This window comes from Sceloporus undulatus, chromosome 2, assembly GCF_019175285.1.
Source record: "Sceloporus undulatus isolate JIND9_A2432 ecotype Alabama chromosome 2, SceUnd_v1.1, whole genome shotgun sequence".
NCBI classification, from domain to species: Eukaryota; Metazoa; Chordata; class Lepidosauria; order Squamata; family Phrynosomatidae; genus Sceloporus; species Sceloporus undulatus.
Genome location: NC_056523.1, coordinates 149439605 through 149464235, shown reverse-complemented (window position 1 = coordinate 149464235; position 24631 = coordinate 149439605). Strand labels below are relative to the sequence as shown.

At 43.7% G+C, this 24631-nt stretch overlaps 1 protein-coding gene across 2 annotated transcripts in view; it reads left to right on the top strand.

The window, feature by feature from the left end:
- The first annotated feature begins 654 nt into the window (after nucleotides 1-654).
- Nucleotides 655-24631, top strand: part of TTYH2 (tweety family member 2) — a 96027-nt gene continuing 72050 nt past the window's right edge. For both annotated transcript variants that reach the window (XM_042451080.1, XM_042451079.1), the window contains exon 1: nucleotides 655-901. In XM_042451080.1, the coding sequence (XP_042307014.1) occupies nucleotides 770-901 (132 nt within the window). In that variant the 5' untranslated portion in view covers nucleotides 655-769. The remainder of the gene's footprint in view (nucleotides 902-24631) is intronic.

Below are 24631 nucleotides of genomic sequence, written 5' to 3'. Positions count from 1 at the left end.
AAAAGCTTGGAATAAAACCAGACATGGATTATCCCGGGTTAAGTGGGTTTTTAGTCACTCCTCCCAGAGAATTTAATCAGATTCATTCAAAATAGACGTGAACAAGCAAGATTCATCCCAGAGTCTACCTGGATTATTTCCACCGTCCGAATAACCCTTTGGCTCAAAGGCGCTGCAATATCCCTTTGGGGACTGACTTTCCCAGCCTGGCAGCAGGGCTCCAAGATCGTAGTTTCTTGTGGCCCCAGATGATCTCTGACAGAGGAGGGGGAGGAGGAGGGGGAGGAATGTTGCTCAAAACTACAGTTCCCAGGATTCCCTAGCATTGACCCAGGGCAGTGAGAGTGGTCTCAAACTGGGGTTATTTCTGCAGTGTGTGTTTTGGACCTTAGCCACAAATTTATTATTTTTTCTTATTTGTTTACTTGTTTATTTATATTTATTTTGTTTTTATGCCGCCTTTCTCCCAAAGTGGGAGACCCAAGGCGGCTGACAACATATAAAACACATTAAAACAACAATTAAGCAGCAGGGGGCGCCCTCTGCCACCAATCCAGGACCCCCTCCCTCCCTGCCTCCTTCCCTGGCGGAGGAAAGGAAGCAGGGGCGGCGCCTGGAGGGGGAAGGGCCAGGGCAGGCAGGCAGGCAGGCAGGCAGGCAGGCGGAGGAGGAGGAGGGAGAGAGGGCGACCTGCAGGTAGCCGGCTCCGGAGGCTGGCGTCGTCGCGGGTCCCGGGTGCGAGTTCGGCGAGGAGGACAGCCCTGGAGCGATGCTGCCGGCGGCGCGGGCCGAGTACCTGCCTCCCTGGTGGGCCTCCTGGCTCCACGGCCTCCCCCACCTCAGCCTCCGCCTCCGCCCCGTGGACAGCGCCTTCAGGCCCCGGGAGCCCCAGTACCAGCAGGTAGACAGACACCCCCCTCTCTCCCTTCCTTCTCTGCCTCCATCTTTCCTTCCATCCTTCCTTTTCCCCCTCCATCCCTCTTTCCTTCCTTCTTCCCTCCCTCTTTCTTTATCAATCTCTCTCCTTCCCTCCCTCCATCTTTCCTTCCATCCTTCTCTCTTTCTCTCCTCTCCTTCTTTCTTTCTTTTTCTCCTTCCGTCCTTCCTTCCCTCCCCATCTTTCCTTCCATCACTCTGTCCCTCATTCTTTTTCTTTCCTTCCCTCCTTCCCTCCCTCTCTCTCTCTTTCTTTCTTTCTTTCCTTCCTTCCTTCTCCTCGTGGCCCAGGAATTGGCCCCCATCGACCCTCCTTCAGGAGCCTCCTCCTTGGCATTGGGGAGGGGTCCGTCCTCTTTTTCCCGGACCCGCCCTCCATTTCAGCTTTCTCTTCAGGAGGGATCCCGAAATGTCCTCCATTTCCAGCTGGACTAAGAAGCATAGTTTTCCATTTCCAGGAGTGGTTTTAGCTTCTGTTTTCTGCCCAAAATGCCCTCCATTTTGAAGATGGATGAGAAGCATGTTTATCCAATTCTGGGAGGGCTTTGAGCTTTTGTTTTTCTGTCCAGGAGGGATCCCAAAATGTCCTCCATTTTGAGCATGGCTAAGAAGAAGGGCTTTCCATTTCTAGGAGGGCTTTTAGCTTTTGTTTTTATGACGTGGAGGGGCTCCAAAACGTCCTCCATTTTGAACAGGGCTAAAAAGCATGGATTTATATTTCTAGGAGGGTTTTTAGTTTTTCTTTGGTCATGTCTTACATTTTTCCTGGGTGTCCTCCATTTTTGGGGGCCTGGTCCTCCTTTGTGGTGAGGACCTCTGACCCCCTGCATCGCAGAACCTCCAGCCCTCCTCCCAAAAGGCTTCCCAGGCTGCCCCTTGGGCAGGGGGACCAGAGGTCCTCACCACGAAGGAGGACCAGGCCCCCCAGAATGGAGGACATCCAGGAAAAGGGAGGACATGGCCTAAGAAAAGCTACAAGCACTCATAGAAATAGAAATGCATGCTTCGTAGCCCTGCTCAAAATGGAGCAGAGCTCTGGTGCCACCACAAGCTACCATTCCCAGAATGCCACAGCCCTGAGCCATGGCAGTTAAAGTGGTGCCAAAATGGATTATCCCTGCAGTGGAGCAGCAGCCTTGATCAGATGGGCCCCATTGGCAGGGATCCTCCTTCTCCATAGTCTTGCTTGCTGTCTTGGGGTTCAGGGTTCAGATTAGGTTTATTTTCTCCTGCTCACCTGCCTTGATCTCTGGGGGACGGGGAATTAAAATGGGCTGCAAGGAAACTCAAGGCGCTTTGCCGCCAAAATAATCATTTCATTTGGAAAAAAGAGGTCTTCAAGTTCAGTCTTGATCAGATGACTTTGTGGAAATCTCAGAAGGTTATAATCAGAAGGTTTCAGCTCCCCCCCCCCTTTCCTTATCTGTGTGAAGGCAACAGGGTTTTCCATTGGCTTTTTGAAACTTGGCTCCCATCTCATGCCTCAGGTCCACAAATGAAAAATGAGGAAGTTTTACCTCTTATTCGGCGGCAAGATATACGAGAAATCCCCTGTTATCTGTTGCTCAGCTATCTGTTCCCAAATTCCCTATATATCAGCTTGCTGGGGGGAAGGAAACCTATGTTACCAGTGATCCCATTAACCTCAGCTGATTAGCAAAATCCTTCAACAGTGTCATTGGCCATTAAAGACATCTTTTGTCTCTTCTGTTTCAGGCCAACCTGTGCATCTGCTTTCCTCTGCAGGTTGCTTCTGCAAAGCTCTTTCTCTGTATTAATTTCTGCAAAGTTCTTTCTCCATATTAATTAAACTCTGTAGAACCAAATAACTGGGGGGGGGGGGGAGTTCTGTCTTTGTTGCTATTAGGCATAAAGACTTTCTAATTCAAGAAAAAAAAGCGAGAGCACAGTGGAGTGTAGAAATCCTGCAGAAAGAGGCTTTAGGAAGGATGGGCAAGAGACACAGCAGCATGGCATCCTTAACCTTCCCTGAAAGACTAGATCTGCTCATAGCTCTGTCAGTGTGGACATTTTCTATGCTATATATGCAGATTCTGTAAACCAGCATCCTTACTGGGAATCTAGTTCTGAGACTTCCTTACACGATTACTTAAGCATGTGGTAAGAACACTTTCTGCTTGCTTCGTCTTTGATATATTTGCTTAGCACTGAGGATCTTTTCTCACATTGTCTACTTTTGTGACTGGCAGTTATTCATAATTAACCTTTTGCAGTAACCAAAGTTAAAAAGTGAGCTGTTGGTGAATTCCAAAAGTACCAGAGGTGTGTGATGCTCTCTCTTTCTCTCTAGTCTGCAGAAACTAACCGGATCTAATAATTTTAGCCATAGAGATTGTGGTGTGTGTTGGCCAAAATGTCATAATTACAGTTTTGCCATAATTACTATTAAGACTATGCACATCTCTTTTATGGTTACTTAATTTTAATTTTTTACCAGCTTGAGTATTGGCCAGGAAAGAAGAGTGGCTAGATATTTTACAGATGATATTCACAAATACTAGAAAAATAATCACTTTGAATGAAGTGGTTCCTTTGTGTCAAAAAATGTGTGACTATCCTTGTATAGTTTAGTTTTTTGTGGGTTTTTCGGGCTATGTGGCCATGTTCTAGAAGAGTTTCTTCCTGACGTTTCGCCAGCATCTGTCAGGAAGAAACTCTTCTAGAACATGGCCACATAGCCCGAAAAACCCACAAAAAACTATGGATGCCGGCCATGAAAGCCTTTGACTTCACCTTGTGTAGTTTGTTACTGTATCTCTGTGTCTTTTGCACTTGAATTCACCCAGGACATCTGACGTGCGTACTGTGCATGCAGAAGATAACTAAAAGCTACTTCCAGTTAACAGAGAGTAGGTGATGCTTGGTAGAGCCTGTTCTTCTCTGCAGTATCTTGGAATCATGCTACCTTAGCCCCCTCAGGAGATTTGTTGAATCATAAATTTGAAAGTGAACTTGGAGGTCATTTAGCCCAATCACCTGCTTATTGCAGGGCCTGCAATGCAGGAAGTAGGAACAACATCACTGCCAGATGACTCTCCAGCCTGTCCTTAAATGCATGTAGCTAGCAAGTCAAAGCCCACCACCTTCTAAACAATCTGCTTTCATACTGAGTAACTTATACATTTAGGAGATTTCTTCTGATGTTTAACCAAAATCTGTTTCCTGCATTTGATTCTGTCTCTGCCCTCCAAATAAGTGTGCCCTGACTTCTGTGCAACTACCCTTTAGATATTTGAAGAGTGCTATCACATCTCCACTTAATCATTTCTAAACCTTCATTCATTGCAGGGTTACCAGATTTACCATCTTCTGGTCATTTTCCAATTTTATCCGTTCTTAATAAATGGCACAGTACTCCGCAGGCAGCCTGTCCAGTGCAGAATAGACACCTCTACTGTCTTTCACCTGGACACTGTGCTTCTATAAGCGCAGCCTGAGATTCCATTTTCTTTTAAGCATCTGCATTGCACTGGAAGGTCAGGACCAGCATGTTCTCAGCTAAGACAACCTGGCTTCACTTTTTAAAACTGATACATCAGCTCTCCCTTTCCTATACTGGAGCCTTTGATTTTTTAAAACTATTACTATTTTGCTGTTGGTTTGTACCTAAATACAATATTTATATTTATATTGAGCTATTGAATTTCATCTTTCTGGTTTCGTTACCAGTGTTGGAACCTGTCAAGATCACTTTAAATTTTGATTCTGTACTCTTTGATCTTAGTTATCCCTCACAGCTTCATATCAACTGCAGATTTGATAAGCATTGCCTCTGTGCCCTCAACCAAATCATTTATAAAATGTTGGAACAGCGGCTGGCTAAAGACAAAGCCCTGTGGAACTTCATTTTGAGACTTCCCTCTAGCATGATACAGAGCCATTAATGAATACTTGCTGGTTGTACTTGTTCAACCAGCTGTAGATCTGCCTAACAGTAGTATCACTGAGCCCTTGGGAGACTTTTGTGAAATAGTTTGCTAATATCATGATTTACTAACTCAGAGATGAGAATCTGCAACCCTCCAGATGTTGATCTGCATCTGCTGTTGTCTCTCACCATGAGTAGTGCTGGCTAAGGCTGATGCAGTTCAGCAACATCTAGAGGGCCACATGTTCCCTATTTGTAAATTAAGTTAGGAACATTCCCATGATTTAGTTACATGCTATCAGAAAAAGGTGGGAGAGGGGAGCATGATCTGGAACAATTTATCTTGAGAAAACCATGGTGCCTGCTTGTATTGTTTTAATTTGTTCATTGTTTCGGGAGCCCTTGTGGAGTGGGAGGTGATACAGAGATACTTTAAGTAAACAAAAATAAATAAATTGTCTATGCTTTGCTGAATCTGCCCTTTTATCCTTTCATTTATTTTATTTATTTATCCTATATCTTTTCTTTCACCCTGAAATAGCATTTAACTGTAGGCTTACAGTAAAATAGTACAAATACATAAAATAAACGTTATAAGAAAGAAAAAAGAAAAAGAAAATATAATTATAAATGCACCAGTAAAAGAAATCTACAGTACCCATTCAGTTAAATCCTCCCTCTCTTGCAAGTGAGTCAGCTAGCAAAGATATGCTTGAATAAAGGCAACGGGGAGCAGCCAAGCTTCCCTTCCATTCAAGAAGTTTGGGAAGCACACAGGTCTTTTTGGGTGAGGGAAGATAACAACAATATTGGCCATCTTTAGTCTTCCAGTTTTTTTACACCTTTTCAAGACATCTGGAATAGTGCAGACATAACTGAGAACTAACATTTGCAGGTTCCTTCATTGTCCTGGGAAGCAACTTATCTGGGAAACATAGCCTAGGAAACTTCAGTGCTTTCAAAATAAGGTAGGCATTCTGTAACCATGTTTTTCCTGTCCTGTTACAAGTTCCTGCTGTGTCCAAAAACACTGTTCATGCCTTTCAAAAAGAAGAATGTAACTTGCAGGAAGAAGCCAAGCACAGAATCCTTTCCTACTAACTGCTCACACATATTTTGAAGGAGAAAGCACTGATTGGTACATGTGTGCCTTGCTTGTCTAACACAATATAGCTAAGATTCTACCTTGCTTCAAATATCCATTGAGAGAGTTATGTTATGCAACCCCTACACTCAGTATCAGTGTAATGCAGTGTTTGTGCATCAGTGGTCAATGTACATGACTGACAATCTGTTGTGCAACTGCAGAGCATAATGTGCAAACCCAATGTATAGGGGCAATAAGTGATAATTCCAGAAGGGGACCATTGCTTGCCCAGATATAGTGGTGGATATCCACCTACTCTTTGCACAACACAATAGCAGGCTGCAACCCTCTACCTGAGAGTTGACTGGGTTTTTTCTTGTGCTGTAATAATTAATTTTTTATTCCATGTGCAGTTCAAGATGTACTGCCTCTGGTTGCACGTCTCAATATTTGCCTGCTGTAGATGTGGATGTTTGTGGATGAATGCCTTCCAATTACATTGGAAGGCATGCTGAATCCAAACTGGGCTAATTGAATCCAGGACTTCCAAGTAATTCCCCTTGTGGTTGAGACATGTTCATCTCTGCTGTGCCAAAAGCTAGCAAAGCAGTCAGCAAAAGTGGGTAATAGTATTGACAGATCTGCGGGGAAAGCGTCGGAGTGGTGGAGAATAGCACTTAACTGGACATAATTGAGGCCAATCTTTAGGTGTTTGCCTGGAAGGCAAACTGATGGGGTTTGAGTTCAGGAAGAGAAGCACTGATATCATTTAGTTTGTTATGTTTTGTGTAATGTAGACTATAGATGCTCTGTGGCAGCTATTATAATTGTAGGGTTGCTCAACTGATTGTGGCTAAAGCAGAACATTAACATGAATTCCCTGCTATACTTTAATTGTATGGAAAGCAATGGTCCAGGGAACTGCACAGTGTTGTGTATAGTGGCTTGGGGATGGAGCTCTTTGCATCACTGTCCCTTGTTGTTATTAATTGCTGTCAAGTCAGCTTTGATTTATGGCAGACCTTTGAATGAGTGACCTCCAGTTCCCCTGTTATCACCTGTTCTGCTCAGGACTTGCAAACTCAGGACTGTGACTTCCCTTATTGAGCCTATCCATCTGTAGTGAAGATTTCCTCTCCCTTTTTTTGTACTGCTTTCTCTCTTGTCAAGGATTATTGTCTTTTCAAATGTGTCAGGTTTTCTCATGATATGGTCAAAGTACAACAGTCTCAGTTTAGTCATTTTGGCTTCTAAGGATTGGTCAGGCTTCATTTGCTCTAGGTCCCATTTACTTGTTTATTTTTTTTTCTGTCAGTCCCAGGTATCTGTAGAACTCTAGTCCAGCACCAAATTTCAAATGAGTTGATTTTTCTTCCAAGAGCTTTCTTCATTATCCAGCTTTCACAACCATACATAGAAATCAGAAATACTGTCTCTTAAATTCAGTAAAAAACTGCTCATGGAGTGATGATGAGGTAAGACTCTGTGGAGCAGCATTAGAGCACATTGGCAAAAAGAATCGGCAGCTGGAAGGAGAAATTGGCAAACAGCCTGCAAGGCCTGCTTCCAATTGTGGTGCCTTTTGTTGGTGCACAAAACTTGACAATACATATCTTCCATTGTTCCAGAGGAAATGATAGTGATAGATAACAAAGAGCAAATCATGGGTGGAACTGAGGGTTGCAGATGTGGTATTTGTGGCAAGCACTTCTGATCTGAAATAGTTGTGTTTAGCTGAAAGGGAAATATGACCTGCTGTACTTTATGTTGCTCACAGAAGCATGGCATGTTGCTTTCAGAAAATGACTGAGAGTCATTGGTAAGTCATGGCCCTCTGCAGAATACCTTGTGTTTGTGTGGACTGAAGTTTGCTTGTATAAGTAGAATTATTTATCAGCTATCCCAGGAGGGACATTTGTAAGGATGTTCAGTGCTGCCACTTAAAGTCATGTTGATTCTAAGCTTGTGCCTCATTGACCTACTCTTGTGAAGCTTTTATGGAAAAAATGCTTGTCTCTATGTGTGCTCCAGCACATTTTTGTAAAAAATTAGGTTATGGGATCATGTTGTGCTAATGGCAGCAGTCATTGCTTTATGTACAGTCAACCCTCCATATCCATAGATTTTTTTATCCACAGATACAACTGTCCACAGCTTGAAAGTGTATGTGTATGTGTATACACACACACACACACACACACCAAAAGCAAACCTTGTTTTTGCCATTTTCTATAAGGCCATTTTACTACACCACAGTATGTAATGGGTCTTGAACATCCGTGTAATTTGGTATCCATGGAGGATCCCAGAATCCGGTGGTAATGGTGGTTGTGTGCCTTTAAGAAGACATTTCCAACGTATGACAACCCTAAGGCAAAACTATCATGGGGTTTTCGTGATAAGATTTGTTCAGAGGGGGGTTGCCACCCCCATATTCTGAGAGATGTGATTCGCCCAAGGTCACACAGTTGGTTTCCATGGCCAAGCAGGGATTCGAATTCAGTTCTTCAGAGCCTCCAGAGTTTTCAAATAACTGCACTATGCTGGCTCTCTCTAGAATCTGTCCAGAATTAAAAATAGCTCAATTTATGGATCTTCCTTTGCAGTGGCAGGGGGTGAGGGAGGAGAAGGGGCAAACTAGTGATAACAACTAAGGCATTAGTTTAAGAAATATGCTCTGCGAAATGTCAGAAAGAAAGAAAGAAAGTCTTTCCCTGAGCAAACACTGATGGGATGCCAAATGAAAACTTGGCTCCTCTGTATACCCTGGTTCAGCTGTTCTGGGCTGTTTGGCACATTTTGTATTTTCTAGCAATGCTTCTTCTTTGCTTTCACCTGTCCATTTAGCACAGCTGCAGATAAGTGCAGAAGAGCCAAGTTTTCATTTGGGAACATCTGCAAGGCTAAAACAAGAAGCCTTCTTTGCCAGTATCAGTGGCCACATGGCTTTTGCCCTAGGTATCAAAAAATTATGTGCCCTCCATCACTGAAACAATTTCACTAACTATGAGTTCGTTTCTGAGCACAATTCAAAGTGCTGGATTTGACCTTTGGAGTCCTACATGGCTTGGGTCTAGATTAGGGTTACCGTATCCCGGGGGGTGGGACATTCCCGCTTTTGGACCATTCTGCACGGTCCCGGCCTGGTTTTGCTTCTGTCCCAGGTGCCCCCCCCCCGGGTTTTGTTAGGGCGCTGCCACTGCAGCGCCTTTGGCTGCTCTTACTTGCTGCCGCCACCAATGTGGCTGTTCTTGCAGCCACCGCCACTACTGACGCACCTTTGCCGCAAACCGGCAAGCCCCCAGAGTTCTGCGCGGGCATGCGCAGGGCTCAGTAGGAGCCTGGAGCTCCTCTGGTTGGCTGGCAGGCTGGGCTGGCCAATAGCGAAATAGCCTGCCCCCTGCTTCAGGAGTCTGTGACTCCTGGCAGGAGCGGGGCTGTTCCAGCTCTCTGCCCCCATTGGCCACCCAGCTTAAAGAGGAGGAGCTCACCTCTGTTTACTCCCCGCGGGCCAGCGAGGGACTACTGAGGCAGTCTGAGGGCAGCGGTGGGCAAGCAGGGGCAATATTGTTACTAGCACCCAAAGACCTAGCTGTGTGAGTCAGTTTGCAAAGGGACCTTCCATGGTTATCAATATTATTGTTATTAGCACCCAAAGACCTAGCTGTGTGAGTCAGTTTTTGTGTACAGTATTTATTTATCTCCCCTGTATTTTTATTTAGTGGACTTTTGGCCCCATCTGTGTGTATTTATTTTCCCCTTTCTGTATTTTTATTAAGTGGATTTCCCCCCAGAATATGTGCATTTATTTTCCCCTTTCTGTATTTTTATTAACCGAGGGCAAATCCACTGCTTGTTAAACCACCTTGACATGTTCAATATGCATAGCCATGTTAACCCATGTTAAGTATTAAACCCAAAGTGTTTGGTTATGCAATAAGCCTCTCTGTCATGGATGCTTTGATTGAGAGTTCCTGCATGGCTGGAGGTTGGACTGGATGGCCCTTGCGTCTCTTCCAACTCTACGATTCTATGAAATTTGTAAGAAGCCGTGTTAAATAAAGCTATGTCAGATGTCCAAATGTGCTGTTGTGTGTGTTTTGGAATGGGGGGGAGGGGGTGTTTGGCCCGAAAGGGAAGTACATTTCTGCCATCTGTCTAGGAATAATGCCAAAATGTCCTCCATTTTGATCATGCCTAAGAAACATGCATTTATATTAACATTTTTTAAAAAGTCATCAATTTTTTCACGTGTTTTCCATTTAAAAAAAAAAGTTCTACATTTGAAAACTTTGTCCTACATTTGTCCTGGTTTGGAGGTCCTGACTTATGGCAACCCTAGTCTAGATTCTGAAAGACCCTGTCCCCCTATATGAGCCTGCCTGGGCTTTAAAATCCTTAGGGAAGGGCTTTCTCTCAGTCCTCCCATCTTCACAGACACATTTGATGAAGACATAGGAGAGACATGGTGGCTCCCAGGCTGTGCAACATTTTCCCACAGAAAGTCTGATTGGCCTCTTTGGTTGTTGTCTTTCTGCAGGCAAGTGAAGACATAGGAATTTAGCGCATTTACTCCTGCAGTAGACGCGAGATGTATTTAAGAAAGCAAATCTTATTGCAGTTCCCTATCGCCGGAGAGTGTACAGCCCATTTGCAACCTAGGGTTCTCTGGGCTCTTACCACATCTTTTCAAGAATGAGATGCGGCTAGGGTTGCCATAACTGTCAACCTCCAAACTGGGACGAATGGGCATAAAATGTAGGACAAAATTTAGCCCCAAATGTAGGACATATTTTTAAAATGGAGGACACACAAAAATTTAATGATTTAAAAAAGTATTGATATAAACTCATGTTTCTTAGGCATGCTCAAAATGGAGGACATTTTGGCATTATTCCTCGACAGATGGCAGAAATGTACTTCCCTTTCTGGCCACACACCCCCCCCCCAAATTCCAAAACACACACAACAGCACAAGTCCAGGCATCCTTAGCATTTGAGCTGAGGTAGACAGGCAGCCCCTTGAGCCGGCAAACTACATGTTTCAGGCCTTCTTAGCAATTCCCCCCTTCCTCCTTCTCCTTGCCCCCTGCAACCCCCCCAACCCTCACCCTCTCTTTTTCCTCAGGTACAGTATATCTCAACTTACTATAAGGGGGATTTGTGGGTCACTCTTTTTCTTTTTGCATGGGGGCAAAGCCCCCAGAAGCCCTGGATCCTTGAGAAGAAGAGGATGGGGGCTTCGGGGGCTTATAGATAGAGGTTTAGATAGAAGAGATTAAACAAGAGCGTTAGAGAAAGAGGGGCTAGCGAAGGGAGGCTAGGCAGGGTTGCCATTAGTCAGAAAGGAGTTGGGCACACGACAACAACCACAACAGCAGCAGCAGCAGCAGCCAAGGAGAAAGGGGGGAGGAGGAGAAAAAGGAAAGGGAAGGAGAAAGAAGAAAAGGAGGAGAAAGAAGAATAGGGAACAATATAAAAAGAAGAGGAGGAGGAGGAAGAGGGGAAGAAAAGAAAAAAGGGGAAGAAAAAGAAGAAGAGGAGGGGGAAGAGAAAGAAGAGAAGGAGGGGAAGAAAACAAAGAGGAGGAGGAGGAGGAGGAAAAAGAAGAAGAAGAAAAAATAGGGGAAGGGGAAGGAAGAGAGATAGCTTGCCAGCAAGGCTCTTTTCTGCCCTCGGCCCGCGCCAGGGACCAAAGAGGAGACACTTCTCCTCTTGAGGCTGGCTGGCCAATGGGGAGAGTGGAGCTGGAACAGCCCTGCCTCCTGCTAGCAGTCACAGGCTCCTGCAGCAGGGGAGGGCTGTCCAGCCATTGGCCAGCCACCCTGAAGGGCAGGAGCTCCTGCTCAGCCCTGCGCATGGCCGCGCAAGAGCACGCAGGGCCAGGGCAAAGCGAGGCAGGCGGCGGAAAGGCTGCAGCAGCAGCCGCAGCAGTAATGGCAGTGGCGGCTGCAGAACAGCCGCGGTTGTTGTGGCGGCGGCGGCAACCAGCTCAACCCGGGGCAAAGAGCCAAACCGGGCCATGACCGTGCCAAGTGGCCAAAAATCGGGTTTGTCACGGCCCCAGGGGGGTTATGGCAACCCTAGATGCGGCAGAAGCCCAGGTTGCAACTGGGCTGTGTACTCCCTGGCTTTGAGGAAATGCAATAAAGTTACATCCCGCATCTATTGCGGGAGCAAAGCCAATGCGATAGACCCCCCTTCCTATTCAGGCAGGCCTTTGAAATTTAAATTATGTAGCTGTAGTGTGTATGAAGTGATATGCTGTATTTTCTTCATCTTTAATTAGTACCGTAATTATGTTTTAAATGTGCTTTAACTATTTTAAATGTTTTTTAAAATAATACCTTTACTCAATTCTTAGCTTTAGTAAAATAAGATTTTAACGTACTCTTGTTTTAAATTCCTGTAAGCAACCTTGGATCCCATCCCAGGAGAAAAATGGTATTTATCTATTTATTGGATTTATAACCCGCCTTTCTCCCAAAGTGCGATTCAGGATGGCTTGAAAGATGGGTTATAAAATCAATAATTAAACAAATATCCAAGCTTTCTGAAGGTTTCTGAACCTGGCTTGTTTAAACTAATCATCATTGATGCTAATCATAGTTTCCTTTTTGAACACAGGAAGCTGTGATTATCTGAAAGGGGAAGCAAATGATTCCAAATTCCTTTTCCTAGGAAGTGGGAGGGGGAGAGAGCTTGCCATTCCTGCTTGTGTACTTCACATAAAACCGTATTTTAGTGGGATGCACAAGTATGAACAATATCTTTGGATCTTCTCTTCTTACTACTGATAGAAAATACCTTAAAATCCGTAGGATACTAGGATAATTCAGTAGTCATTGCAAGGCTGTGCTCAATAAATGACTTCATAAATACTTTTGCTGAAGCATGGGCTTACAAAATATCAAATCCATTTAGCTGAATGGTGGTTTCAGAATTCACTGATAAAGCCTTTTGATGGCAGACTCAGAATTTTCCAAAGTAGAGCCGGCATGGTGTAGTGGTTTGAGCATTGGACTGTGACTTTGGAGACCAAGATTTAAACACCCATTCAGTCATAGAAACCCACTGTATGACCTTGGCCAAGTCACACTCTCTCAGCCTCAGAAAACCCCACAATAGGTTTGCCTTGAAATGAATGAATGAATGAATGAATGAATGAAATATTTATTTATATCCCGCCTGTTCCATTTTGAAGGCAAATAACAACAACAACGCTATTTTATAAAAATGGGCTGTATACAATGTCAGCTCCAGAATGCTTGAATCACAGTTATTGCCTGGGTATTGCTAAGAATTTTACTTAGTACATGCCAGCATATACTTTTGGAGGGGAGAGAGTCTATTGCCAGAGATGCTGTGTAAGTAAAAGTTATATTAAGACATTTTGATCCATAGATTCCAAAATGATGCAGAAACACTTAACCCAAACCCTACAAACTATAACAACTCAAAAAGCTACAAAAGGGTAGGTGTGCATGTGAGTATAGCTAACATCCAGGATGGAAAGTCATTGCCAGTTTCTATCTAAGGAGCATAGACAATCGCAAGGTTGGTTGGCAGCATATATGTATGTGTAAGTGAAGAGTAGTACTGTACCAAAGCATGCTAAAGGTAAGGAAGGACTCTGGCAATTCAGGTTGACACTGGGCTTCTTACTTGATGCCTCTATTATTTGATTCAAAAGTATAACTAGAGTTCAGCATTGTTAACTTGAGAGGCTGACACTTATGAAAATCTTATTGATTCAGTGGCTCTGCTCTAGTGAAGACTAGCAGCTGGTTTTAAATCAGTTTTTTTGGTTATTACGGATGGGTGGAACATATTCAGTAGTGCGTGGATAATAAATAATGGTGCCTTGCTGCCAGAGCTTTTACATCTCAGACCACAATGTACAACAGCCTATTGTGCTGTGCAAGTTGTGTTATTTGAGTTTGTATGGTGTATTTTTATTGTGTATATTTGTATAATTCATCACCTTAGTAGGAATTCTGTGAAATCTCAACTAGAACATGATTTTGTAAACATTTCTGTTAGAAATGGTGGTTGAAGCATAGCCCCCTACCAGGTAATATCGGGCTGCATAAAAATTATTTATTTCAGAGGATTTCAATATTGATTTTCTTTTTAAATAAAATCTCAAAGCAAGTTCACATTTTAAAAATGCTTTGATTTTTTAACATCAAGGATTTTTTAAGGTGCCAGACGTCTAGGTGCTTGAGGTCAGTCTTGCCATCACTGAACAGACATGTTTCAGTCCAGATTACAGTGGACCCTTGTTATACGCTGGGGTTTGGTTCCAAGATCCCCCGTGTATAACAAAATCCGTGTATGCTCAAGTCCCATTAAGTATAATGACATAGCAAAATGGTGTCCCTTATAAAAAATGGAAAATCAAGGTAAATTTATACTTTTTTGGAACATTTTCAAACCGTGTATGCTTAAATCTGTGTATAAAAAATCCGTGTATAAGAAGGACCGACTGTACTAAAGTCAGAAACACACTGTAAAAATAATCCAGTTTGAGACCGCTTTAACTGCCCTGGTTCAGTGCTAGGAAATCCTGAGAATTGTAGTTTATTGTGTTACTAGAGCTCTCTGACAGAGAAAGCTAAATGTCTCACAAAACTGCAGTTCCCAGAATTCCCTAGCATTGAGCCAGATCTCAAACTGGATTATTTCTGTAGAGTGTTTAGACCTTAGATTGCTAAGAATTTTATTTAGTCATTTGTAACTCAACAGAGTTCAGTGCTGTTGCAGACTTCTGCTGATCTGTTCATAGAATATCTAGGTCCTTAGCAGTGAATTTCAGGCACCCTATTTGTATACAAGTGCTACATTTGTATTATTCTTGAATGTATTTGTGAATCTAATTACAAGGGCTACTACACAATAATTACTGTATATAATCGACAATAAGTCAACCTCATGTATAAGTCAAGGACAGGTTTTGGGGCCAAAATTATACATTTTGATATGACCCATGGATAAGTTGAGGGTAAAACTTAGCAGCATGTAACAAAGGATGTAAAGGATAAAGCAAAGGGAAAGGATGGCAAAGAATTTAAAATGTTTTGACAAGCATAACCGTTTGTGCTCACCTGAAAGGCTGGATGGATGAGGGGGTTGATGCTTCTTTTAAGTGTTCTGAGAAGGGATTAAGCTTTCACCTTTCACCAGGGGACTGAGTGTCAAAAGTACCTATTAGCAGAATGACTGAGGGTTGCCCCCACTTTCCCAAAATCCAAAACAATGGAGCCATTCTGATTCTATTTCCAGCCTCCTTGGGTCCCATTCTGGGTGTAAAGGTTGAGTATTAATGAAATCAATAACAAAATGCTCCCTTCTGCTGTTTTTTTTTAAATATTATGGTACATGCTAACTTCAGAATAACCAAATAAATAGTTGTGCAATCTTCAGAAGATGAGATGACTGCTGAACTTGAAGAAGTGAGGGAGAGAAAGGTCAAAATGGTTGAGATGCTTAGGTAGGTTTGGTTGATCTCTTGCATTGCTGACTTAGGTAGAGTAGGAAACTGATACACCAAGTTTTTGTAACGTAAGGGTTATGTGGTGACAGGTCTAAAGACAGAGGTGTCCTGGTGAATTCCTGTATAGACAGAGAGGCATTCTGTTTGCAATACCGCAGGACCTGCCCTGCTTGAAGGAAGACTGGAGTTCTGTTGGACCACTTGTTTGTGTTGTTGTGTAGGTAGCCGCACAGAGGCTGCTTGTGGGGCACCATGCCAGGATGAAACTGAGGAACTATTTATCAGCCCTCTAGCATGCGTGTGTCATTGACGGTTGGGGAAGGAAGCAGATAGAATTATTATTCCCTCTCTGGTTTCTCCTCTTCACCCACTCCTTTGTGAAACGCTGCTCTGAGCTAAGGTTTGGAAATGGCCCAAGTGGGAGCAGATCTACAAAGTCTAGGCTGTGAAATGCTGCCTCTTAGAAGCCTGGCACTGATTGGAAAGATTTGGGCCAGCAGGGAAACGGAGTGTGGCACAGCTGCCCGCTTCAGAGAATCTCTGGTGCTTATCCTTCATTCCCAAGGGCACTCGGTGGTGGTGCAGAAATGTGGACTTGTAATGCTTTTCATTACAAGCAGAGGATAACGGGCTCTGGGGTCTGTTGCCAATTAAAGGCTCTCATGCACATGACGGCTGCAGCATCCATTGCCTGCTATTCTAAGCGTGGCCAGCTATTATATACTGTAAGGCACTGTGCATCTGTATGATGTTCACTGGTGACTTTAAAAGCTTTGTGCCTCCCAGAACAGTATATATCAGAACTCTGCAGTTGCAATGCAGTGACAATACTGGAGCCACATAAACAAAAACCAGAGAAATGCCTGTGTCATCTTCCTTCCACCCTCGTAGGTCTTTCACTTTACTCTGAGGCCGTTTCACATTTAACTGTGCAGATTTAAAATGTTGCATGGGACTTAACATAAGGGGCTATTTTGTGTATATTATAACTACATGCAGACAGGGATCTAGCTACTGGGGTGGGGTGGGGTGAGAGGCAAAATGAGGGTGTTGGGCCCAAATTAAGAATTCTACCCCTCCAGTGAAATTTTCCTTGATTCCAAGTTTCTATCATTGAAGAGACACTGAAAATCTTTCACATGTAGGATTCTTACCTGCATGGTTTTTACTTTGCTTTCCCCTTTTCCTTGGATGCCAAAGTATTGCTAAATGCTGAACTAAAGTTTTAAGCTACTGCAGTACTAGAAATTTGAGGACTGAAAGAAAACTTCATGGGGAGGCAAAATATTTATCGATAGGAACAGTACTCTTTTTCCTCACCCCCCCCCCCCCCGGGCTGCTCCCCGAGAGCTACATCCCTGAATACAGACTTGTGTTCAGGCTTTTGCAGTATATTTAAGAAGCATTTCTTCCAGGTAGAACCAGGCTCTGAGGGACCAAAATTCATGTACATGGTTAACCATTTCCAATTAAAGTGCAACTCCCACTTCCAAGGGACCAGTACCCACAGTTTCACTTATCCATGTCTGGAAAAGTATGGTTTTTTCTAAGAATTTTCTAGGTCTTCCAGTGTGATTCTATGATATCTTCTGGCAGACGTTGACCATAGTGTGGCAATGGAAGACCTAGAAATGCCTAGAGAGGTGTTCTCTTTAGGAATCTTAGGTCCTCCAGTGCAAATCTATGATCAGTTTCCACTGCAAGGTATTCATTTCAATAGAGTTTGCTGTTATCCACAATTTCACATTTCCTATCCCCCATGAATACAGGAGTTGTACTGTAAAGGCTCTCATGCATGCAACTGCTGCAGCATCCCTTGCCTGCTATTCCATCTGTGGTTAGCAATTGCATACCAGAAGGCACTGCATCTATATTACAGGCGCTGGTGAGTTTGCCACTTTTCTGCTCCAAGTGCTGCTCACATATTCTGATTCCTTTTCTTCCATGTGGTTACAAACGAATGTGTGCAATCACAGGCAAAAGGGAAGATAGCTTCAGAAGCTGGTTTAGAGTAGAGCAGCAGTGGGTGATGAAAGAGTGAAACAACTTTTACCAGCAGTTTCTCATTTAACATGTTCTTTGTTCCTTCAAGGAAGAAGGGAGGGGGGATCTCATCTTCATGAATGCCTAAGATAACTAATATGTTGTAAAATTTCCACTTATGCTCCTTTTATAGGAAAAGCAAGTTGTTACGTATATTTAGCTTCACTTTGCCAGAAGAAACCATTTTGTCACACTACCACTTGGCCTCTTCCAAGAATGAGGGTGGTAAAGTTCATATTCAGTTACTTACCCCCTTTAAAATGTCATTAAAAGTTGGGCTTCTCATTCCTTTCAAAAAGTATTTTATGGAAACATAAGAACATTCCCACATTATTATACTAATCCAGTTCCCAAGTCATCTAATATGGTTTGTTAATTACTAGGTCACGGAATAATAATTTCTCCTTGATATGTTCTTCTAGAAGCAAATAAAAACCTAACCCTTTAGGCCCCCTTTTCCTGCCCTTCAGAGTGCTTTTTTTTTAAAAGGGTGATTTAAATTGGAGTAAGGAGATGAATTGAGTGGTTTGGGTCAGAGGAATCAGATGCAAGATCACAAGTTTGTGATGTCTGCTGCAGGGACCTTGGAGGTTTTTTTCTCCCAAGGCAGGAAAAATACCACACTGAGTATGGCTTGTCTTTGTTCTTCTGTCACTTCATGTTTAAGGTCTTCCTTGCCACAGAAGGCTCTGTTGGTTAGTAAACACTTTCTTGTTGTGTGTCAGTAAGGCTGTGGCCCTGGGGAAAATGCCCTCCCGGCACTGCAAGTGTGACCTGGCAATCCTCTCATCATACATTCTCTCATTTAACTTTCCACATAATCTAGATTGGAGCCTTTGCTTTCAAGTGGTGTTGTTTGTCTGTGTGCTTCCCTCCACCTCTCTGCTCTAGCACTGGTCTGAACCTGCTGATGGGAGCCTCTGATCTTAACCCTGTCTGACAAAGCGTCCTTCTATCCTAGTGGGCGGAAGAGACGCCTCTTGACAGGAGCTCGGAAGAGGCCTCGAAAAGCTGCTCTGTGCCTGAAGCAATCCTTGTGATTTATTTTTCCCCCTAACAAGTTCCCTCCCACTGGGGACTCATGGTTGGCCTCTCTCCCCCTATAAGACCTTCACTGTTTCTAGGCTTGGATGATGAAAAACAGCCCCACAACCGCTCAAGTCACTGGGAGAAACAAAGCTTTATTCAGGGAGAGAGTGTGGGAAAACTCCCTCTTCTTTTCAAAGAATTGCCTTGATGTATCTGTTAATACATGCTCCTTTGTCTCCAACCTAATTCTGTATCAATATACATGTTAACATATACGTTTGCATGTAAAAATACTATTTTGGAGGTTAACTCTGCTTCCTTTTTGAGCAGAATATGCTGTCATTTTAGAAAGTGGGGCAGTTGTTTGTAAGGGATACTGGTAAGCATCCCAGTTATGAACTGGGGAATCTCCAGCTCATACCCTGGGTCTCCTCAATGGTTTGAGTTAAACCACTGCTTCCTGTGCTTCATTTCCACTCTTGGTACCATCTGTAATAAAATGGTAATAATTACCTACATTACAAAACCATAATTAAAAGTCTTGTCATGCCAGCATGTCGAGAAGAAAACTAATCTTAAAGGCCTTCCTAAGTACCAGTGTTTTTCAACATTTAAACAGATAAAGGGGCCTCTTGGTATCCACTCAGTTGTCTTTGTCTCTGAATTAAAAGTAAAACATCTGTCTTTTAAGTCACCTGTAGACTTATGGTGACACCATAGGATTTTCTTAGGCAAGGAATACTCAAGAGGTGGTTTTGCCATTGTGCCCCTATGAAATATAGACTATACTAACACTTGGTATTCCTTGGTGGTATGAACCAAGACTGACCCTCCTTACAGTTTCTTCCAGGCCCAGATCAGATATGGTGCCTTTTGGGGTATTTAGGCCAATATCTGGTACCTGCCAAATAAGTTTGATTTTGCGAAATGTGGAGAGCAGGGTGTGGAATGAAGATCTTAGGATTCTAGTAGCAGGACCAGTTCTACTATTAGGCAAAGTAAGATGGGGTGTCATGAAAGATATGAAGTTTAGGGGTGTCATGAAAGGGCAGCAAATGGTTCATTATCTAGTTTGTGATTGTTATAGTTTTACTTTCTAGGAAGAAGGAAAGCACTCTGAAGATTTTCTGCTTTATTTGCTGAAGTAACTTGGCTGGCATTGGGTCCTGCGCACCTTGACTTGGGTGAAAGGTGTGTGTGTCATTTGCAGCTCCCCTTTGGGTAGTAAAATGTCTTGGGCTGGCTCAACAGGAGGGTTCATGTGAGGAGAGGCAGCCCTCTCAATAACCAGATTACAAACTGTTTAGGATTTTAACATCCAAAACCCACAAAACAGTGATACGTTTATTGGCCAACCTAAATGCACAAAATAAATGATGCAAGCTTTTGAAGCTCAACTAGCTTCAGCTTTGAAAGCTTGCATCATGTATTTTGTGCATTTTGGTTGGCCAATACAAGGATCTTGTTTTGTGGATTTTGGATGTTAGTGTATTTTGCAGTATGGCCAACACCAGATATGTTTAGGACTTGGGAAGTCAAAAGCAATTTTTTGTGGGTTTTTAGGGCTGTGTGGCCATGTTCTAGAAGATTTTCTTCCTGATGTTTCACCAGCATCTGTGGCTGGCTGGCTGGCTTCTCAGAAAATGCTTGCCTGGAAAAAAAGTGGTCTATATATACGTTTGGAGCCTGGGACAGGAGTGATTTGCAGTATTGTTCTGTGCTGATGGTAGGCCTCAGGCTGGGAGGCATCAGCACAGAACAAACTACACATGCAATCACTCCTGCATTCCAGGTCACAAGTATATATAGACCACTTTTTCCCCAGGAAAGCATTCTCTAAAGATGCCAGTCACAGATGCTGGCGAAATGTCAGGAGAAAAATCTTCTAGAACCTTTTAAAGACAAGTGTCCAACTAGCAACCCAGACCCTACTCTTTATGCAAAGTGCCACGTCTCTCTGGTTTCTAGTAAGAAACTCTGGCAAACTCTGTGCTAGGGTGATAGCATGTGTGGCCACAGGAGGGTCTGAGTGCCAACCTCTGGCACGTGTGCCATAGGTTCGCCATCATTGTTCTAGAACATGCCACACAGCCTGAAAAACCACAAAAAAAACTAAGATTCCACCATGAAGCCTTCAACTTCCACATCAAAAGCAATTGTTTGGATTGAATCAAGAACACAAACTGATCACCAATTCAGCTGTGGTAAATATAGTGTCCTGTGCTTTCACTATGTTTTAATCATCCTGACGGCTGCATTTTGGTATGGGACGCGGGTTGCCATATCATTTGATGCTGTTCTTCGCAGCGAGTTGTGCTAGTTTGGACTGGAAGTGTCCACGTGAGAGGGCTGCTGCTACCAGCATGCCAGCTTGTGGTGGGCTGGCAGGGTTCTCATTGCTCACCCTTAACAAAATTCTCCAATTGCCTTGAGTGATGTATCATCCTGTGGCTCCCATAGTTATTTGATGGCCATCTCTGCACATTGAGCTGAAACTGTCCTTTGATCTGGAGGCCTTCCCATCATGTACTTCTGGCTTCAGAGCAGTTACATAGATAGGAGAGGAGAGCTGGGGTTTTGTTACTTCCCCCTGTCCAGAGATTCTTTTGTGCTGAGAAATTAAGACTTCAACAAAATTAGACCATTTGCAGGGAAGAGGGTGGGATTGCCGTAAGCATTCATGGGGCCATGAGACAGTTCATCCCCCTTGCTCCAGGAAAGGAAAGGTTGTCAATTTAGGAGGCTAGACCACCACACAGCTGTGTATCAGGGACTGTGAGAATCTGCTTACCAGGCCTAGGTCAGTTATCAGCATGATGCTCTTCAAGCACATAGCTGAATTCCCTTGGTGTATTATACCTTAAAGCATGTTTCTAGAAATGAAGCTTAAGGGGGGGGGGGTGCATGTTAACAAAAGCATACCAAAATAGTTTGTTAAATGAATGTATGAAGGGTCCTGAGTATATACTGTGATGAGAATTCTGCAGGTTGAAATGGATAGACTTGAAGGAAATAGTTGGGAACAGGTAGGGATGCCATAACGGCTTCAGGCGTGCCAACCCGCTTTTGGGGGTTGGGTGGCACGGTCACGGTCCGGTTTCATGCCAAAAAGGGTCTGCCCGCCTGCACCATTTTGCCCCTGCACACGCCTTCCTTATGGCCGCGGCTGCTCATGCACGGGCGGCCACCCACTTTCGGTCGGCCTCCTCCTCTTCTGCCTCTCCTTTCCTCCGCCCCCCTGGCGCTCCTCTGGCCACCAGCACCTTCTCCAGCCTCCTCCTCCCCAGCACTCCCCTGGCCTGCAGGGCTGTGCGCGGCTGGCTGGCTGGCGGCCACTCATCCTCCTTGCCTTCCGGAATGCGCCGAGCAGTTGCCCAGGCGCAGCGCGGAAAAGCGCGCGATTGGCCCACTTGCTGCCTGGGCCCTGGCCGCACGCCTGCTCAAAAGGGAGCTAATGCAGGCCACGCAGAGCTATGGGAGGACTTCCTCTCCTCCTGAGGCTGGGGCTGAAACAGCCCGCCCCTTCTCCAGGCCGGAGCCTGAGGAGCTGGCAGGGGGCGGGGCTGTCCCAGCCCCAGTCTGCCCCATTGCCCGCCCGGCTCCAGGAGGAGGAGCTCCTCCTCTGTTGGCCGGGTGCAGCCAGAAGGGGCCATTTCCTTGCCCTTTTTTGGGCGGCGGAGGAGAGGGAGGAGGATGAAGAAGAGGAGGAGGGGGCGGAGGGAGGTGAGTTGGCCAGTTCCCAGTAGGAATGCTTTTATTTTAAAGTGCATTTTCCCAAGTGCCTTTTCTGTGTGTTGGTGCTTGTCAATGCTAACAAGTCTCCCTGGTTTTGCAATGATGGTGGTGTGATGATGATGATGATGTGATGATTGCAATAAGCTCTGCTGACATATGCAAGAGGCCATGTTTAATGTAAAGCCATGTGAAATGCCCCAAATTGTGCTGTGTGTGTTTTGGAAGGGGTGGGGGGGGTGATTTTGGCCAGAGGAAAGAGGAGTACATTTCTGCATCTGTCCTCCATTTGATCATGCCTAAGAAACATGCATTTATATTAACATGTTTTTAAAATCATCAAATTTTTCACATGTCCTCCATTTTTAAAAAAGTGTCCTTTGACACTGTAGGTGAAAATCCTTTGTCCCTTACATTTGTCACCGGTTTGGAGGTCTTCTGGAGTTATGGCAACAACCTGGGTAGGTAGTAGAATCAGAGGCAGACATAAACATTTCCCGAGTGCATATCAACGATATGCTTTTATATATTAGAGTGTTTCTGTTTAATAAAATGAATTTGAGACCTTAATGAATGAATGCTGCAGCATAATAACAGCGGGGTTATTTCAGTGTATATGAACAAAAAAATAAAAAAAAAGATTCTCTTCTAGAAAGCATGTTCTAATATAAATACTAACTTTAAGGGCATACTGATATTAATGTCACTGTTTTCAGAAAGTTGCTTCTTAATAATGAAGCCGGGTAAGGTAAGTGTAATGCTGTTGTTTTGTCATGTCTTAAAAACATTTGCATCTATTCTAGTAAAAATAATTCCAAGTCAGGTGTTTTCACAACATTGGGGATAAAAACATTTACAATCCAAATTTACATCTGCCTGTATGGACGTAATCAGAAAGAAACATTCCAGTCTTTCGGCAATGGATTTGTGCAATTCATTCACATAGGCCTACTTTTTAAAAAAAAGAAAAAGAAAAGAAAAAGCGATGTGTACAAACTATATGTAGTGGCTTACAAAATTCAATTAAACATATGTGTGGTAATAGTACAAGGTCAAGGATTCTTGTTGTGCGCCTTCAAGTCCATTTCTAAACTTATGGCGAACCTTTATCTCGTGCTTTTTGACAAGATTTGTCCGAGGGAGGTTGACCATGCCTTCCTCTGAGGACGCGTGTGTTATTTGTACCAAGGCCACCCAGTGGATTTATTGGGCCAACTAGGTAGTACTCCTCCATGATGAAACTGGCTCCCTGTAGCTAGTATCTACAAGAGAGGAAAATGATGTGTAAACATTTTACACATTGGGGTGATGGATCATGGTTCTTGTCGCTCTGTTTTTTTAGCTTTTGTTCACTCTCCACCCAGTCTTGTTGTGTCATCTAAACAGCTAGCGCTGAAAAGAAATTTGAGCAAAATGTAACGCGCCAATGCGGATTGAACTCACAAAGGATAAGACACTAAAATTTAAAACTCATTCGCTCATGAGATTTCAGGTGTGTCTCGTACCGTGAGGCTACTCACACCACCATTGCACAACGTTTTCGATGCGTTTAGGTAAAATAAAGGTAAACTGCTGCACCAATACCAAACACGTTTACCTTTCGTTGAAGGTTAAAACTACTCAAAGAGTCAGAACAGCGCAAGAACTGTAGCTAAACAAACTTGAGCTCTTGGGGAAGAGTACTGGTAGAAGTATAATACCTATATTTAACAATATTGAAGAGTAAACTACATAATGTAGGGGGGACACCTGAAGAAGCTATGAGAAGCATTAGTGTTATCCCCCTCACTATTCGTGATTTACAAAATAAGGGGGACGAAGGGGATCAATTTATTTGTTTCAGCTTGCTCGGTTTATAGAAGTGACTGAACAGTGGAAACCAGAGATCAAAACACACTCAATGTCGCCTGTTGTGCGGACTCCCCACTTTAAGGTTTGTAACACCAATTCGTGATTGTTGCAAAAGTAGAGTATTACTATGGGGTGTACAAACAGCCATCAGGGTCGATTTTGCCGCACCAACTAGGCGGGTTGGGGACGCGGCAAGCGCATACACACCACAACCGCTGGAAAAGAAGCCACAACAGTGGCTTTTTTCCAGTCGGAGACGGGGTGCCATAAGCGACCCACAACACCGCCTTATAATGCTCATGTGCATGCCTGTACATGGCTGCTAGATCATCCAGTATATAAAACATGCAGTTGTGGAAGAGGGTTATTAAGTACACTCTAAGCTCGGATCCATCTCAGTGCGAATTGCAATGAATGGATTGGGTGGGGGAGGTGTTGGAGGAATAAGAGCCATTAATAATACATAATAATAATAATATAATTATTGAATTTATATAACCTGCTCTTCGCAACAAGGTATCAGAGCAGCGAGAAATTCTCTTTAGAATTTCTGCCTGCAGGCTTATAG